At 31.6% G+C, this 15,665-nt stretch overlaps 1 protein-coding gene across 2 annotated transcripts; it reads left to right on the forward strand.

Annotated features, from left to right (window-relative positions):
* Nucleotides 1–7,357: 7,357 nt before the first annotated feature.
* Nucleotides 7,358–8,988, forward strand: LOC145626658 (nuclear pore complex protein NUP107-like). 2 transcript variants are annotated; one of them, XR_014111047.1, is made up of 6 exons: nucleotides 7,358–7,581; nucleotides 7,725–7,884; nucleotides 8,004–8,073; nucleotides 8,194–8,307; nucleotides 8,503–8,563; nucleotides 8,644–8,988. XR_014111047.1 is itself a non-coding variant. In XM_081679124.1 (6 exons), the coding sequence occupies exons 2-5, from the start codon at nucleotides 7,820–7,822 to the stop codon at nucleotides 8,530–8,532; spliced, it is 246 nt and encodes an 81-aa protein (XP_081535250.1). In that variant the 5' UTR covers nucleotides 7,358–7,581; nucleotides 7,725–7,819; the 3' UTR covers nucleotides 8,533–8,563; nucleotides 8,644–8,988. The 2 variants fall into 2 exon arrangements, 1 of the variants encoding a protein (XP_081535250.1); XM_081679124.1 differs by having other exon boundaries at nucleotides 8,037–8,073.
* Nucleotides 8,989–15,665: the final 6,677 nt, after the last annotated feature.

Consider the following 15,665-nt stretch of genomic DNA (forward strand, 5'->3'; position numbering starts at 1 on the left):
AGGCAGGACTATACTTTGACAATTGCAGCTGAAGCAAGTTTTCCACCAAACTTAGAAATTTTTGTTCAACAAGGGCTGAACTTTTAGAGACAAATCCAAGGGGAGAAACTCATGCTTTAGAAGATGATAAAGATCTTTCATTCCTAGCAGTACACAAGACAAAACTACTTTAGAAACCTGCAAGTTACATAAAAAAACTCAGGATAAGATGATGTTAAAAAGACTAAATATCTGCCACAAAATCTCTTTGGTTTTCAATACCAAAATTCTGAAACAATGAGCAGCTAGGGGTTAAACCAGTTCCAAAATAAGATCAGTTTGGGGGTCATACCAGTTCCAAAAGAACTATTAGATGCATGAAGAGAATAGAGAAAAGCTTACTTAGTATTATTGATTTACAGAGTATTTATATACAAGTCTTAAGTGACCACTATAGAACAAAAAGTCAACATACTACCTTAAATAAAGAGATTACAGAGTATAGACTATACTATACATGGAATCAAAGAATAATATAAATACTAAGATACGATATTGTGATTGATCGTAATCAATCATGCTCATTCATCAAGGCTGCAATTTAGGAGATGAATTCTCCTTAACTGCTATCTATGATATCTTTCTTTCAAAATTAGAGGCAAAAAGTAGATATACACATATTAACAAAAATAAAACAAGCCAATGGATAAGCAATCAATTATCACTTCTATGCTCTCAGGTTTGGATACAAGATTAAAATTAAAAAGATTAGACATCCTCCTATCACGCAAAAACAAAGTAAGGTGATTAGTTAAAAGTTTTGATATTATTATTTGTTAGATTTTCATTTTGTTAGTTACAAAACAACGATTAAGCCTTGAAACCACCTCCACCCACTTTTTCTACAAGTATGTTAGCAAGTAAGCAACGAACTTTAATTTTATGCACATTTAACACTACAATATACATATATAACATCCAACAAAGTACAATAAAACTTCAATTTCTAATTAATGCACTGCAACATATAACATTTTTCAACTCAATTTATGATGACAACAAGAAAAACATTGATTTAATCGGACTAATTATCTGGAAAAAGTTAATTCAAGTTGAAATTTATAGATAATAGCTTCACCTTCTTCTTCACTAACTCCTTTCTTCACAAATGCATGTATTTTCTCAACCAATTGGGTAAATTTCTCACTTCTTTAATCACCTTTAACTTCGTCCAGCATCAAACTTCGCCAATTTCACATCAAGCCAATCAACCTAGCCAATCGAAAAGCAAAATTACAGTAACAGAGGGAAAAAATTACTTTCAACTAAACGAATTCTGACAAAATTTCAGTTAAATGAATGACAAAGATCAAAATTGCATGAAGAGAAAGAATTACGGAGTACCATATATTTAAGAAGAGAGAATGAAATCATAGATTAGTTCGATCAATTCATCAAGATAGATATGATTCTCAAGTGAAGAGAGAGAAGAAGACAGAGACTTGATTTCTGGGTTTGATTTCATTTGGTTAGGGTTTATTACAGTGAAAATTGATACATTTTTTTTTATGAAGTGAGAAAATTGATACATTTTAATATGGAAGAAGACAGAAAAAGGTAGTTTTTTTAATATATTTTTTAAAAGAAAAAAAGGGTAGCTTTTTTTTAATTTATATTTTTCTGAAATCAAAAGGGTAGCTTTTTTATTTACAAGTATGTGTTTTAAAACCTATATAATTTAAAGTTGGAACATATCATTTAAAATTAGGGATAATTTTATTACCATTAGTTGTTAGTATGTTACTGCCGATGATTCTTAATTGATGTACATGGAAATATGGATTGGAATTCAACATATTACATAAGATCAACAATAAAAATATGATAAAATTTATGTAAAAAAAGATAATATTTATTGTATTTCCTTATAAATAGACATAAAACTATTTCATAGTACATGCATCAACAATTAACCACACAATACATAAAAATAATAATCATTGGTTTAATATCAAACCTACATGGCTTTACAATACCCTTCGCAAAACCTGTATGGTAAGAATATCCAACAACTTCAACCACAGCTCAACATGATGAGGGATGCAATGGAAAACGAAAATACTGCAAGGAACGAAGACGGGAAAAGAACAATCTTGCCACCAACATTCTTTGGAGACATAAGATACATGTACCACAATTATAGAAAAAGAATAGACACTACATGCTACACACTTGAGATGGAAAAGGAGAATAGAGTTATTTTGCCGGCTTCATTCACGGGAGGACCAAGATCCATATACCACAATTACATAAGCAAAATATACTCTCCATAGAGGAGATGAAGATAAAATCCGTCTGAAACTAGCAATTTTATTTCTAATTATGTTATTAATAAAAAGTAATATTTAATAAGTTGAAATAATTATATTTTTTCTTTGTAAAGAATTGCAATATTATATCGACTACATTAATAATTCATCTCTTTATTATTTTTAATGTATTTGATTAATAAATATTAATCCAACACGATCACCTATGGCTGTTGATCTCTACTATATTCATAATTAAAAATAATAGTAGAAAAAGTAAAAATATTAAAAATAATAATAATAAAAATAAAAAGCTATAAACTAACCCATGCATCTCATAATTAAATATAATAATAGAAAAAGTAAAAATACTAAAATAATAATAATAATAATAATAATAATAATAATAATAATAATAATAATAATAATAATAATAATAATAATAATAATAATAATAATAATCTATAAACTAACCCGTGCATCGCACGGGCTTCACACCTAGTCTAAACTAAGGGAGAGGAAAACTATGCACTAACTAAGAGAATAAGCCTAACACTTTGTTTGGATAGGAAGAAATGGAAGGAAAAGAAGTGAAGAGAAATGAAGGGGGACAAATTCTCTTGTTTGGGTAAAAGATTGGGGGAAGGTTGGGGAAGGAGAAGGAGAGATCTATTTTCCCTCTCTCTTTAATAAGCATAATCTCTTCAAAATTGGAGAGATTTGGAGGGAAAATGGAGCTTATCTCCTCCTCCCTTTCTTTTGCCTTCCTTTTCCTCCATTTTCCCTCCCCTTATTTTCCTTCCTTCTTTGATATCCAAACAAAGTGTAAGAGAGTTAAGAGAGAAGAAGCTCCGTCCAAATGAGCCCCCAAAAACTAATTATAACCCTCAATAACATAGTAGACTCCACAATCAAAAGCTCGTAGGACCTATCGAGTGCAGCCTCTCCAAGGCCTGGAGAGGCCGCTCCTACGGAATAGAGAGGCCGCTCCATGTCTTTGAGAGGCCGCTCCAAACTGGGAGAAATCGGGGCAGAAACTTCAGTAGCAGGGTGGAGAGGGCTCTCCAAAAATGTGGAGAAGCTGGAGAGGCCGCGCACCCATATATGTTGGAGAGGCCTCTCCGCATTTCTTCTTTCAAATCTGCCAAGGGTGCTAGGTTTTTCACTTTACTTTACATAATAAAATAATAACTAACATAAATATTATGGAGTTATTTTTATAATTGCTTAACTAATATATATTGAATCTAAGATATTAGCATTCAAGGTATCAACAACTACTAGTGTGTGATTAATGTCTTAATGTGCAATTTAAAAGTTACATTACATGGGAAAATTAGGTACAAAGCTAAGGTTACACATATGAAGAGTTTTAGGGTCGTAATGAAGATGACACATAAATCATATTGGCCTCTACTCGATTCTTATTGTGAAAAGTATTCATGTGATCTCAAAGGCATACAAACAAAATATTCAATTTGCTCCAAACTATTATTATGCTAAATTGGTTGAATATTAATGCACACATAATTCTAAAATACTAGTGATCATTTAATTAAATAACAAGATTAAAGGAACCTAAACCGGTTGTCCAAATTATCTTATTAGGCGTGATATTCAATTACATATTCCCTTTAAACATGCAATATGTTGATCATAATAAATATAAGAATAAACATTAATATTGGAAGCAATTCAACAATAACATTGTTAGTCAAATCAAATAATAAAATAATAATCATGATACTAGCAATATAAAATAATAATAAGTAATTAAATTGATTAATTACTCACATTTCGCGCGTTCCTTAAAATTGCTACATCATGAATAAATTGTTAGTAACTTCAATAAAAATAAATCAAACGGAAATTAAATTAAATAAAAGTAGAGTTGATTTGGTCCAAACCCTCAGTTATTTGTACCTTTCACGCCTTGGTTTAAGGACGGAACCTCGGGTTAAGTATGGACTCCTTGGAGTTCTTAAGGGAAGAATATATAGGGTTTAAGAATATAGGGTTAAGGCTTAGAATATGAGAGAGAGGGAAGAGAATGATTTTTGGTGTAAAAGAGAGGAAGATAGAATGATTTTTTGGTGTAGGGAGGGAGAGAGTGAATAATTTGATGATCAAGCTTGTTGATGATTGAAAAAGGGGAGACATGAACTCTATTTATAAGGAAAAAAGAGGGGTCGAATCAAGAAAAGATAAGAATTCGAATCGGATAAAACTTTTGCGATAGACAGCAGTTTTTGCAGTTTTTGTTTTTATCATATCTTTTGATCCAGAAATTGGAATAAGATGAATAAGATATCGTTAAAAACCTCTTGAAGTCTAATTTCTAACCCAATTAGAATCAGATTAAAATCTTTTGTATAATAAAAGATATGGCCGAAATAGTGGGACGGTGTCAGTTTTGGATGGAGTTTCGTATTTCTTTTATATCTTTTTCGTTATAGCTCGGAATTAATATTATAATATATCATTGGAAAGATAATTTCAAGAGCTATCTAACCATATAAGAATTAGATAAAAACTATGAAGCAAGAAAATAATATCTGACAATCTTTGAACGTCTTTCAATTCGAATAGAATAAGGACTTTCAAAAAGAAAAGTTTTATTCAATTTCAAACTCTTTAATCTTATCTTTTCAAAAAGGATAATTAAGATATTTTAGAAACTTATAGAAGCTTCTAATTAATATTAATTGGATAGGAGTGGGATTTAAGCCTTTGGACCCTCCACGTGATCATTGGGTCGTAGGTAAGGTGGGCTTAGGTTCGATTTAGACTCAGTTTAGCATTTTGGCCATAACTTATTCATTATAACTCGGATTTGGGCTTATAATATATCGTTGGGAAGATATTTTCAAGACCCATCCAACCATTCAATCATTGGACCCAGATTATGGACCAAAATAAACTGGATTAAACATTTTTATAAAAAGGACACGAAAATCAATGATTTTAATGGATACGAGATGAATTATTTTGGGTTTATAGGCACGAAAAGAGAAAATTAAGTTATGGTTTGGTGAAATGGGTTAGGAATTGGGTTGGTTTATGAAATGTATTGGGAATGAACATGGATTTAAGCACTCTAAAGATTACATACTCAACCCGACCAATAATGGCGGTGAAAGGTTGTTCATCATCGAGTTTGGTTTTGGGGAGACATTTTTAGGTGTCTACACTAATGGTCCTTTTTTAATAGCTACTTGGTATATGAAGCCTATATATTTTTTGGACTCTGTTTCATTATAGATTTGTTGGGAGTGCACACAGTAGCAAAATTAAATGATGAAATGTCCATTTTATAGTTTTTGGAAAATGTTATGATTCGCTTATCTCGTATTCATTTGGGGTCTCTTGCTCTGTTTTTTTTTTTTTAACTTGTTTTCTCTTTGTATTAGATGTTGTTGTGACTTATCTCCTTATCCTTCATTTTCTAAATGATGATTCTTTTTAAATTTTGACTATGTTATCACCCCCAAATAAGTATGGCTTCAAGAATTTTTGTATGTCATTGATGTGAGGCCATATTCCAGTTTTAAAGTTTTGCTATTGATGAGCTGTAGAAATGAAAGTTGAAATAAGAATTTCAATTAATATTACTTTCAATCCTATATCCTCCCTTTCTTAGTTGTTTATTTCAAGGTTTATAGTTGAGTTGTATTGATAATTAGCAAAGAAACAAAGTTGGTGAGCTGCTAGTACTGACCTTCGTGGCTTAATGCATTATTCTGATTCTTGATTAATGATAAAAATAAGACGGTGTAGTTTGCCTGTTACTGTTAATTTTATAGGATTTTCCATGAGGTTTCTGGTGCACATCACATTTGTCTGTATTGATTGAAAGTTAATATGAAGTTATGCTGAACAAAAAATTCCAGCTATAATAAGATAGTTTTCACTTGGTTACTCACATTGTAGCATTAGAATTTTGGAAAATTTTGTTGGTGAAATAATAGGTGACTAGATGGATTTGTTGGTGGGATGGTATAGATCTGCCAGCCATTCTAAACCAACAATATACTTTGTTATATTGCAAACATTATTGTCTTGGAAAGTTGAACTTTGATCTTATAACAGCGTTTCTTGCTGTTAGAGTACATGTCTGCTAGGAATTTAGTCAGGTGTTCTGTTGTGCTCACTTATGCTATGTTGTGCTCACTTATGCTAGAAGGCAGCTAAGAGTATTGGGAGAGCTCATCTCTCATAGAGTGGGAATTATCTTGTATTGAATCAATCACTTTGATCTATTAATACATATATCTCTTCGTCTAAACTTCTAATTTGAATTTTGGTAGAATAATCTCCAGTAGGTGTATGAAATTTTACTTCTCTAGTCCAGTGTATGCTACTTCTAGTGCTATTATAAATGATTTGGATATGTTTTATAAGCATTGTACTTCATCCAGGTGCCTAATTTATTGACAGTGAAACTGCTCCTATATATGGAAAGCTAAAAAAAAAATTATTTCTTTCATTATGAGTAGTTGAAAGTATGGGCAAAACTACCGTTTGGGATTGTGAAATACTAAGAAATTTGTATTCTGGTGAAACACTAAGGCATTTGGGAAGTTGGGTTCCTTTGTCTTCTGGGGGTAAGAAATAAAAGATTTTATGCTTTGGTGAAACCATTTTTAGATTGCTGCTATTGATTAATATCTGTCTGGTGAATCTGCATTTGAGGAGATTGATTATGCATTGTTGATTAAAACTCAAGTTATTAAAGTTTTCTTTGTCTGGTTTTTCTGATAATTCTTTTCAGAGATTTTTGATGTCGTTTATTGCGATAACTGATGGTTTCATATTTTTTTTAATGTGTCTTGTTTTGGTTTGCTATGCTGATTTAATGTATCAGTTTCTTGTTGTGATTTATTAAAGTATGCTTTCAGAAAGGAGTTATTTTTGTATGACTTATTTTCTGACATAAATACCAAACTTATCCTTTGTATGCCTTATATAGGTGAGTGGTCCCGGAGCTGATATAGATGCGTTATGTGTGTGGGGCCATCATATATCAACCAAAATGTAAGTAGTGGTCTTAATTTGTGCGATTTGTTCAATTTCATTGAATTTGCTCCGGGTTTTAGCTTCTAATAATTGGTTTTCTACCTTGTGCTCAATAGGAGGATTTCTTTTACATTTTCTATGATATTCTGGCACAATTGGTGGAAGTGACTGAGCTTCAACCAATTCCTGATGCGCATGTACCAGTGATGAAATTTAAATTTGATGGGATCTCTATTGATCTTCTTTATGCTAGTGTTTCCGTCTTGGTTGTTTTGAAGTAAGTAGTACTTTAATTTTTTCACACTATAATTGGTTTAATTTTCTGTGGACTTTACATGTCTCTTATTGTGAAGTAGAATCCCGATTTAGACAGTTGACTCTGATGGTAAGACATTTTTGTTTTTGTCTGCAATGGACTAGTGGTGGCTTTATTGGTCTTTGTTGGGGCTTAAGCTTTATTGGTGCTTGTCAAGCTGTTTTACATTGCACACAGTTTGATATTCGCGCAACAGTTGATGAGTTGTGGTTCTATCCATGTAACTATTGGTGATGGTGGGAACTCTAAGGGTTTAGCTCGAAGGTATGTACTCATGAACCTTCTTCAACTGCACTTTACATTTGTGTTTAACTTCTGTCCTTGTTAGCAACTCTATGAAGGTTTGGATTTATTTGGAATTTTGTTCTATGAACATTCTACAGAGGTCTTTAAAGTCAACACATTGTCTGTTGTAGGTGTTGTCTTCCAGAATTAATTTTACACTGCATGCAGGTAAGTGTGTTATGGTACTAGTAGCCACTCAAATTTTCTGTCATTTGCATTTGAATGGCTAAATGTGCCTATTGTTTGTAATCAGTAGATCCTGAACTCCACTTGTAACTATGTTTGTAGGTGTTTGTTTCATTAGTGGAGTTGTTTAAGGTTCCTGACAGGCTTGTTGAGTTGATTGAGCTTGTTGCTTGCCCAAAATCAGGATATCTTCATTTATTTAGTCAACAACTGCAGGTACACTAATTACCCTAAAAAATAACTCCTTTAATTATAAAGCTTATCTATTCTTTGTATGTTAGTACTTGCTAATTTTAATTTATTGGTTATGACATTCATCTTGGTAAGAAGATAATGGAGATCATTCCTACAATTCTGCAGCCATCATAAATTTATTGGCTTCTCAGCTTATTAGTTTTTAACGCTATGTAGGGATTTGGAGGCTTTGGCTACAAAATGTGAACTTAAGGAGGAAGAGAGATGGCTCCCCAGTGTTAGTAGTTTTGATCTAATATTTTATTTAGATTCACTTGTTGATGTATTGATCGATGCATATGCTTTAATGTGTTGCAGGGTCAAAAGATTATGTAGACATCCATGTCTGAATACCGAGAAATGGTAGAAAAAGGCTGACAACTAACCCTGCAATATTTCAAGGACGGAAGAAAGATATATTAAGCTCTTTAAAGATTTCAATTAGTGATTCGGAATTTGTTCCACTACAACTAGTCACGAATGAATTCTAAGTTTCAATTATAATTGTTGTAATAGAAACTCATTACTATGAGATATTGTATATATGCTATAATATATTTATATATGCAACATAAAATTTTGGTATAATTTTTTTGTACTTCTTAATTTTTTTTGGTAATATATATTAGTATACTAGAAGAAATCACATGAAATATTTTATTTTATTATTTTTTGATGTTTTTTAAAAAGAATATGGACAAGATAAAGCCTCCCCAAATTAGAAAACGTGAACACGAAAAAGCGTCGCCAAAATGTTAGATAACAAATGTATGAAAATCTGGACACAGAAAAGCGTCACCAATTCTAAAATTCTTGACTACCAAAAGCATCGCCAAAGTTAAGAAAGTGCGCCAACTGTTGCAAGTTGCGACGCTTCGTATAAAAATTTAGACACAAAAAGCGTCGAGATTCGCGACGTTTTTTGATGTCCAACAAAATTCTCGACTCACTTATTCTCGACGCTTTTTAGAAGCGTCGAAAAAAAAATTTGCGACGCTTTTTAGTGGAAAATAAGGCTAAAAAGCGTCTAAAAAGCACGCCTTTTGTAGTATAGCTTAATTAGGGAAAAATTACTTAAACGTATGTATCTCAACAGAAACAACCCAGTACTAATACATCGTATAAATCAATTGAAATCTCATATTCTCCAATAAATAAGTGAAAAAAATTATAATTTTAAAAATTGAAATTGCAAATACACAAACATATTAAAATCCCTAATATATCAATCGAAATCATAAAAGTCCAACAAATAATTCAATAACAAGGAACCCTAATTTTCACAATCAAAATTCGCATAACTAGATTTTCACGATAAAAATCGCAAAAAACATGTTTCAAAATCGAGCAAATACAAAATTAAACAAAAATTTACATACCTTAACAGATTATCGCGAGATATTGATGAGAAAATGCGAAGAAATTGTAGAGCGAAAAAATGGAAGAGCGTAGAAAATAATCGCCTCTTCAGAGGACTGTTAGGAAGAGAGAGAAAATCTGAAGAGGAGAGAGAAAAAATGAAGCGTGTGTGCGAATTAGAACGGAGATCATTCAATACTCTAAATTACGAAAATGCCCTTAATGAGATTGAAAAAGGCGGGTGACACATGAGCCGTCCGATTGAGAGCGATCAATGGTCACGATGAGTTCCTAGTTCCTATTGTGGACTTAGGCTCTCACATGATCCTGATTCAATTTAAAATTGTATGTATTATTGATTTTTGAAAAAATCTACAATAAGTAAAATAAAAATTTTCTATATTATACATGTGTTTGTGATTTATACATAAGAAAAAAATATAGTCTTGTGGGTACTTATTGAAATCGTCTCAATGAATAGATTATTAATTTTTAATTGTTAGAATTTATACTTAATGATAATTAAAGATATAATTGATTAAAGATTAGCATCGACATACGTGCCCAAGAGACATGGAGCAAATAATATTTAAAAACGGAGGGAGTATATATACTAAAAGACACACCACGTGTCATTTTTGGTGTGTCCCTTTTTTTTTTCTTTTACATAAATAAACGAATAAAAAAAGATTTAATGTATCATATCACAATATATATATTACTACGTAATACCATAAACTTAAGTAAAAAAAAGTTAAATCAAATCAAATTCTTAACATAAATTGTTATATACATATTATTATACTATTATGTACAACTCTACCATTTTTACAGCAAAATTTTTTTTTTAAAAAATATTTTGTATATAATTATGTGTGAAAAGCCTGCTAGGAAAGATTTGAAAAATATTTTTACCAGCTGATTATTGAAAAAATATATTGTATGAGAGATCGAATAATAGCGGGTAAAAGAAGATCTATGTATGGATTAAATACATATTGTTAACATATTCATATTGTTAACAAGAAGATTATGATATAAATGTTTTGGTGAAATGTACCGTATATAGATATAAATATATGTGTTTTTTAATTTATTTATTTGGCTAATCTATAACTATACTAAAACAGAACTTAGAACAATAGTTCCACATGTCGCCTCATCATTAAAAAATTTCCCTCCCTTTTCCGCTATTCGAAATAAAGAAATTAGTTAACCTAATTTTTTTAAGCCTTTTCTTTCCTATAAATGTTACGCATAAAATTCAAATATTATATAATATAATAATAATATCAAAGTTTGTACATTAGAATAAAAATAATTGATCTTATATAATATTTTTCCCAATAAAATTTAAATTTATTGATCTTAAGTTATACAACTTTTGTCTAAAAAAATTAATGTGTAAGATTTTTAAGGAAATTAAAGGTCTTAAAAAAGTGTATGCCATTTTATTTTTAGTTTAGTTCCATGTCATTTTTTTAATAACACTCTTGTGAGCACAATAATCTTGATCTCCTACAAAAAATACTAAATCAATTAGCATTGACATATTGCCTCACTTTCAATATATATATATATATATATATATATATATATATATATATATATATATATATATATATATATATATATATATATATATATATATATATATATATATATATATATATATCATATTTAATAATGAAAAAAACATTGATGGGAAAGTTATACATGGACAAGCTATTGTTATTTTTAGTTAATCATCATGCATTCATGCTATTGTCCAAACTCCAAAGTATAATAAAATGCAAACATTTAAAAAAAAAAAAACGATGATGAAAATGAACTTATGAATAAAATGAGCTTAATCAAAATTTATTAGTCACAAACTCACAATTTTATGCGTAAGATTTTTATGAAAAAAACTAAAGTGAAGCAATTAGCTAACTAAATATCTTAAATACCTTTTTCGAGTGTTAGAAGAGTATCCTAACTTTATACCTTCATTCGAACTTCCAGATGTCACCTCTCGTTCACAAGGTGAAGCTGCAACAACAAATTGTACAACAATGAAGGCTACTCGTGATAGTATAGCTGATTCTTTATGGTTAGCTGGACGACACAATTAATTTATTGTAGTACGTAGTATTTTAAAAAGGATTGTTGACGTTAATTTTCATTATGATCGGAAGCATCTGATTTTTAGTACATATCTTATGTTATGAATTGATTGCTTAATAGATTTATATATTATAGTCCATGATATTTAAAAATATTAAAATAAGATATGTCATACTACTAATACCACTAATAATAATAATAATAATAATAATAATAATAATAATAACAATTTCAACAGCTAGTTTTGCCAAACATTCATATTATGAACAGCTACCTTGACAGCTGACAACTACCTATTGACAGCTGACAGCTACCTCTACAGCTAACAGCTACTCAAAAGCTAACAGCCAGCAGCTACAGCTACTTTTGCCGAACATACCCTAAGTCAAAAGTACACATAAGGGTAAAATATAAGATATATGAATGGGCACGATTGCACGAGTCATTATGATCTCTAAATTATTATTTTTTTTCTTTAACATTGAATTAAAATTATGATACACATTAATACACTTTATTGTGAATGAATAATCATCACTACTATGCATTAAGCTAACTTTGGTTTCGATTTTGTGAGATTTTATATTTAAACTTTTAAAACCGTGTAATTGTACGGGTAGTCATTTCGGGTAAACCAGTCGGGTTTGGGTCGGGTTAGTGTGGGTCAGGTCATCTCGGGTCGGGTCAATACGGGTTAATGTCGTAACATATGCGGGTCGGGTTTGGGTTGGGTCATGCTTGAGTCGGGTCATACATCTTATCGGGTTCGGGTCGGGTCAGTAAAAGGTCGGGTTTCATTCGAGTCAGGTTGAAAATAGGTCGGGTTAAATTTGGGTCTTTACGGGTTTAAACGAGTTAGGGTCGTTCTCGGGTTCGAGTTGGGTTCAGTTCACGTCAATTATTTACGGGTTATAATCAGGTTGGGTCATTCTCGGATTCAAGTCGGGTTCGGTTCAAGTCAATAATTTGCGGGTTATAAACGGGTCCGGTCATTTCCAAGTTGGGTCATTCTCGGGTTTGAGTCGGATTCGGTTAAAGTCAATAATTTACGGGCCGGGTCATTTTCACTTAAAATTAAATGAATGCACAAAGGACATTATATTTTACATAAAATTTTATTTTATTTTAAATTGTACTTTAGAAATACATATTTAGAAACAATGCTAAATTATTGGAACGACTAGACATTATGTAATTAAGTGAAATATTGAAAGAATAGAGTTAGGATTCAATTTCCGTTCGAATATTAACATGAGATAACGACCTATACATAATGATTAAATAACAAGTCGGGTCAATAACAAGTCGGGTTGAATGTGGATTGGGTTAATAACAAGTCAGGTTGATTTCGGGTCGAGTTAAAATTTGAGTCGGGTTAGTAACAGGTCGAGTTAAATTCGGGTCGGGTTGAATTCAGGTTGGGTCAGTAACAGGTCGGGTTGAATTCGGGTTTTGACGGGTTAAAACGGGTTTGGGTCATTCTCGAGTTCGATTCAGGTCAATAATTTACTGGTTACATTCGGGTTGGGTCGTCTCTAGGTCGGTTCATGTTCGGGTTCGGGTCTCAAATACTCGGGTCTAGGGTTGGTTTCAGGTTGGGTTAGGTCGGGTTCAGGTCACCATTTTTTTCGGGTTCAGACGGGTCGGTTAGTAATCGGGTTAGGGTCGGTATTTCGGGTCGGGTCAACTTTTGACAGCTCTAGGTACTATACTAGTACTCCCTCCGTCCCAAAAAGAACGACCCATTTGGCCAAAATTTTGTCCCAAAAAGAATGACCCATTTGCATTAAAACACCCACCAATTTGCTACAATATTTGTGCAAAATTAGCTTCCCCATATAAAAAATTGATTTTCCATGTTATTTTATTACTTTCTCTCTCTATTTTTTTACAAACCCCATGTAAATTTATCTTTCCAATATAATTTTACTTCTTTTTACTTAACTTCCTTAATACCCGCGTAATCAACCCAAATGTGTCATTCTTTTTGGGACGGAGGGAGTAATAGACTATTTCATAATAAATTTATTTTTAAAAGCAATTATTTCACAGTTGCTAAATACAACCCCTATTTACTTAACACACCCCTTTGAAATCCCCAAAATACCCTTCTCCCTAAGTTGTTGTTTCAACTGCTCACTAATCCTCCCCTTAATTTTTTTACACGACTCTTTTGCAGCAAAAACTCAAACAATTGAAAATGATTCCATGGTTGCAAAGTTGGTGTTCTTTCGACGAAAAAGGGGCAATTAAAATCGAATTTTCGTCAATATCCCATTGTTGTTAAGGTATCATATTGTTTTGTTCGATTTATACGAAAGAGAAGTTTCTGTTTTGTCCAAATTGTATGAATAGGAGGATACCACTTTGTTCAATATGCGCAAAATCTAATATACTGATCTGTTCAATGTACGTGAAATATAATGCACGGATTTGTTCAATTTTTGCGAAATAGTATATACTAATTTGATCGATATGCGTGAAACAGAGTAAACTGATTTGATCAATATGCACGAAATAGTACAAACTGTTTTGTTAAATGTACACGAAACAGGATTTGCTATTTCATCCGATGAAAACGAAACCTATACGAACAAAACAAGACCTATATGAACAAAACGAAAATCCAAAAAAAGAGACTTACATCAATTCCGAGGTCTTCAGGGTCAAAATAATCATCCATTGCAACTCTAATAAGTATCTTAAATTAATTAAAATTTAACTTTATTATATGAATTTATGATTTAAGGGAAAAGAGGAGGAGAGAAGTTATATTTTAGAGTTTTTTTTTAGGGTTGTGAAAATAAGGTAAAAAAGGGCTGCATTAAGTAAAGTGAGGCTGCGTTTAGCACCCCCAATAATTAACCTAACTATTGAATATTGTATATTACCGTGTTTGGCAGAGAGGGGAACAAAGGCGGAAATGTGATTTCAGGCGCGAGGGGCATAGGCGGAAATTTACTGTAACTTCTTAATAACCCTAGTTTGCTGCTATCATTATTCTCTTCTATATATATACTTCAGAAAATAAGCCCCTTTCAGAAAATTAGCCCAAAAAAAAAAAGAAAACACAAACAAACAGGAAGAAAAAAAGAATGGCAGCGTTTATGACTAACGTTGTGCGTGTTGATATGGATGCGATATCGTTTATGAGAACGGTGAATCTAGATCACTTGAATAGACTTGAACCACTTCATCTCATATTTACCGAGAAAGTCAATCAACGAGATATGCAGACAATCACTGATTTTTTTAACAACAACTTTCAAAAGGTGATTATTTTTGATGAGATGTATCCGGATACCTTTTTCAAGAAAAAAAAAAATCAATTATTTTCCGAGGAAGGTTTGATATCATGTATTGTATTTGGCTCCGTCTTAGCGATCGCCTCGACTTTCATTTCAGTTTGTTTGCAATCTAAATAATTTTGTTATTTTTTTTTTATGTAGTATATTTCATCTACTCCATTAATAATTTTTCCAGATCTAGGGTTTTTCCATGTTTCTTTTCTCGTCTCATCTTCTTGTACCATACATTATTAATAAAGCTTTCATCTTTTGTTGGGTTTAATTTGAATTTGGGTTTTATTTATTGAAATTTTGTGATCGCTTTGGTAGAACTTGTGTCTGTTTCAATTTTAATTTCAATTCTTGTCTTAAAGTTTCTACCTTTAGCTCTGATAATCCAATCCTTGGATCCAAATGTTTGTAATTGGGAATCTGTTTTGTGGAGTTCGACTGTGCGCCTTCTGACAGAGCTGCGCGCCCGCAACGAATTGGTTTGAAAATTAGATTGATAATGGGTCGAAATTGAGGTTCGAAAGTGGTTGCTCAGATCTGCAACTGTTGGCGTCTTAGGAGGAGCAGGTTGAGTTG

Source organism: Chenopodium album, chromosome 4, assembly GCF_948465745.1.
Source record: "Chenopodium album chromosome 4, dcCheAlbu1.1, whole genome shotgun sequence".
NCBI classification, from domain to species: Eukaryota; Viridiplantae; Streptophyta; class Magnoliopsida; order Caryophyllales; family Amaranthaceae; genus Chenopodium; species Chenopodium album.